General features: G+C 50.3%; 1 protein-coding gene across 1 annotated transcript; it reads right to left on the reverse strand.

Moving 5' to 3' along the window:
- Positions 1–1,358: 1,358 nt before the first annotated feature.
- On the reverse strand, positions 1,359–2,750 carry LOC103002520 (proline-rich protein 23A-like). The gene has a single exon (XM_007190359.2). The coding sequence runs from the start codon at positions 2,503–2,505 to the stop codon at positions 1,735–1,737; it is 771 nt and encodes a 256-aa protein (XP_007190421.2). The 5' UTR covers positions 2,506–2,750; the 3' UTR covers positions 1,359–1,734.
- Between the last annotated feature and the right edge of the window lie 718 nt (positions 2,751–3,468).

Genomic DNA, 3,468 nt, shown 5'->3' on the forward strand with positions numbered 1-3,468 from the left:
CGTGGATGGACCTAGAGAGTATTATGCTTAATAAAATAAGTCAGACAGAGAAAGACATATACTCTATGTTATCACTTATATGTGGACTCTAACAAACTATAAAACAAATAAATGTATATAATAAAACAGAAACAGACTTACACAGGTAAAGAACAAACTAGGGGTTACCAGTGGGGAGAGGGGCAAGACAGGGTATGAGATTAAGAGATACAAACTACTGGGACCTCCCTGGTGGCACAGTGGTTAAGAATCTGCCTGTCAATGCAGGGGACACGGGTCCGAGCCCTGGTCTGGGAAGATCCCACATGCTGCAGAGCAACTAAGCCCATGCGCCACAACTACTGAGCCTGCGCTCTAGAGCCCACGAGCCACAACCACTGAAGACGGCGTGGTTAGAGCCCGTGCTCCGTAACAAGAGAAGCCACTGCAATGAGAAGCCCACACACCGCAGCTGGAGAAAGCCCGCGTGCAGCAAAGAAGACCCAATGCAGCCAAAAAACAAACAAATAAATAAACAAATAAATAAAAAGAGAGATACAAACTCCTATGTATAAAATAGATAAGCAAGAAGGACATATTGTACAGCAGAAGGACGTATGCTCATTATTTTGTAATAACTTTAAATGGAATATAATCCATAAAATCACTGAATTGTTTTGTTGTATATCTGAAACTAATAGTGTAAATCAACTATACTTCCAAAAAAAGACAGGGATGACCCTATTAACCATACCGTTCAATCTGTATTTGAAGTTAATAGCCAATAAAAAAATTAAGGAAAAATAAGATGTAAGAGGCTTGTCATAAAAAAAGAGACATACTCTCATTATTTGGAGATATTGTTATCTTTATCAGTCCAGCAAGAGAATTTACACATAAGTGATTACAGAAATTAAGTCATTTTTCTGGATACCAGGCCAACATAAGAGCAAGTTTTTTCTATATGCCAGTAGCAATGTACAAAACATATTTGGATCTTAGAAGTATAAAAACACAGAATCTTTAGAATTACAAATTTTCCCTGGACATGAGAATTATATTAATAGCATGTAAGAAGAATGGAAAACAGTTGGTTCTTTTGGAAAAATACCCCCACAAACCCAGCAATAGAGGTAAAACTACTTGCCAACCTAGTCATTCAAAAACAGATCATTGTTCCTCATTCTGGGTTTTGTATCCAACAAACATTTGTCCACATACACCTATTGTCTACATCCCCCAAAGGGGCTAGAGCTGCCATCCAGAAAAGTTCAAAATGGGTAGAGGGTTGTCATAAAGTACTGGGGACACTAGGGTCAAAAATTCATGGAGCAAAATAAATCTAGTAATTACTCTGTTGGGGGAAAACGAGGGGAAGGGGCAGTGGTAGGGTACCCGGGAAAGGATGGCTCTTTAGAGAAAAGTGCTGGCACCTGGGTTTGAAGGGAAACAGGGGGTGGGGGGATAGAACTGCTTAAAGGTGCCCTGCCTAGAGAAAATCTAAGCAGCTGCCGGGCTGTCTGAAAGCACACGTATTTCAAGAGGCTTTTCTTTGCCCAGGTGAGCTTTCTTCCCGGGGTTTTAGTCAGCCATGGATGCAAAATTTTCAAACGCAGCGTGCATCCAAAAGGCATCTGTCCGTTGTGATTCTTATCAGGTGTGCAGTGTACACACAACCCTTAGCAAGACTCTGTCCTGGTCCGCAGCCGGTGGCCAGGAATTGTGGGAGGAAGTTCATTCCTGGAACAGGCATCTCTAGGCCTTGCACGGAGTACCAAGCGGGCATTGGGGGCGCTCGTGAGGACCTGGACAAGGAGAGGGAGGTAGAGGTTGGAGTGGTGAGTCGGGGAAGGGCTCCGGAAGGTGGAGGTCCAGGTTGTCGTCGTGGTGAGGAGAGCGTCTCTCTGGACTAGTGTTGGGGCCCCAAGGCGAGGGCTCTGGGACTAGGCCCAACAGTTTGGGGTCGGACGCCCTTCCAGCGGAGAGGAGGAGCCCAGTAACTGAGCTGGCTGCTGCATCCATCCCAGCCAAAAGGAACTCGGCGTCTGCGTCCTCCCCGTAGACCTCTTCTTGGCCAGCGATCTCTGGGACAGATCCATAGAAGAATCCCTGCTCGAGGGCGATGCACTCCTTGAGACCGCTCGGGAAACCGCCCTGTTCCAGGACAAGAGCTGAGTGGCCCTGCCCTCCCAGGATTTCAATGCCAGAGCCCAGGAGAGATCGAGGGACCAGCATGAGGATGCGATCTCCGAGAGACACCTGCATCACGGACGTTGGCTCGGGCTCCAGCACCAGGTCGACGTCGTCCAGGGGCACGTGCAGGGCACAGCCGTCGGCCAGAACCACCAGGGAGGTGAGTGCGCCTGTGGCCGGGGTTCCTGTCACGTTGTCCGGGCCGGACGCCTCCTCGAACTCGTGGCCCGCGGGCTCCTCCATTCGCCGGCGCTTAGCAGGGCCCGGTCCTCCGGGCTGCGGTCCCCACTGGTCCGCAGGGGAGGCGCTGGGGCTGCGGGGCCGGCTGCCCATCTTCTCAGTGTCGCCGCGGGCCTGGGGCCTGGCAGAAGGCGAGGAAGGGCTGGGTCCTGCAGGCAGTGACAGATCGGTTTGACAGGTGAGGCCAACGCAGGGCGGTGGGGCGCAGGACTGCGGGACGAGGGAGGAGCCTTCGGAGCTCTGGGGGCGCCTCTCGGGATCCCTCAGTCCTGGCTTCTAGGGGAGCTGCAGGGCTCGGCTTTGCGTGTGTTAATCTTCAGGTCCTCACGTGGACTGGTTTGCGCAGGAGTGGGCCAAGGACGTTGTGAGTGACGCCGGCGGAACCTGAGTCGCAAAGCGTTCTCACGCTCAGCTCCGCCCCTTCCTAGGCTCCGCCCCTAGAAGTGGAGGCCTCTGTGTCTCCCAGTAGCCCCGGCTGTGGTGGGAAGTTTACTCTAGAGAAATACTTTCATAGGCCTCAAGGGGGCGGAGCAATCGTGCCGCTCTAGGATTTGGCTTTCCGGGTCGAGTTCCTGGCTTTCCTCGTTTTGACCTCAGATGCGGAAATTTAACAGGAAAACCGATTAAATTTCAAGTCCCACCAGTGGAACAGTGAGATGTAGTTCCCTCTTCCCATGAGACCTCGCCCTGGAAGTGACCTTTTATCTTCTTTTGGTCCAATAGTAAGCCTCTGTTTGCCTAAGTTGTTAATGACTGTCAGATCCTTGCAGCGTGTTGAAAGGGAAAGCGATGTTAGGATTGAGTGTCTTAATGGCAGCCGCTGCCTGATCAACTTATATATCTATCAGTTTAGCACCACGATGGTCACCGTTACACTTCCATCAACTGAACGAAGAGCTTACTTTCTCTAATGTGACTTAACCCGAGAGGTGTATCTGTTGTAGCCCAATTTACTGATGATGAAAACGTCATGCCTAAGGACGAACTAATTTACCCAGGAGCCGGAAACTAGCCTAGCTGGGTCTGAGATGTCAGGCTCCCCTCAAGATGAGGCAG

Source organism: Balaenoptera acutorostrata, chromosome 4 (assembly GCF_949987535.1).
Source record: "Balaenoptera acutorostrata chromosome 4, mBalAcu1.1, whole genome shotgun sequence".
Taxonomy (NCBI): Eukaryota; Metazoa; Chordata; class Mammalia; order Artiodactyla; family Balaenopteridae; genus Balaenoptera; species Balaenoptera acutorostrata.

Bases quoted from the DNA above. Each gene is read 5' to 3' on its own strand.
- LOC103002520 (XM_007190359.2), bottom strand. From the start codon at position 2,505: ATGGGCAGCCGGCCCCGCAGCCCCAGCGCCTCCCCTGCGGACCAGTGG.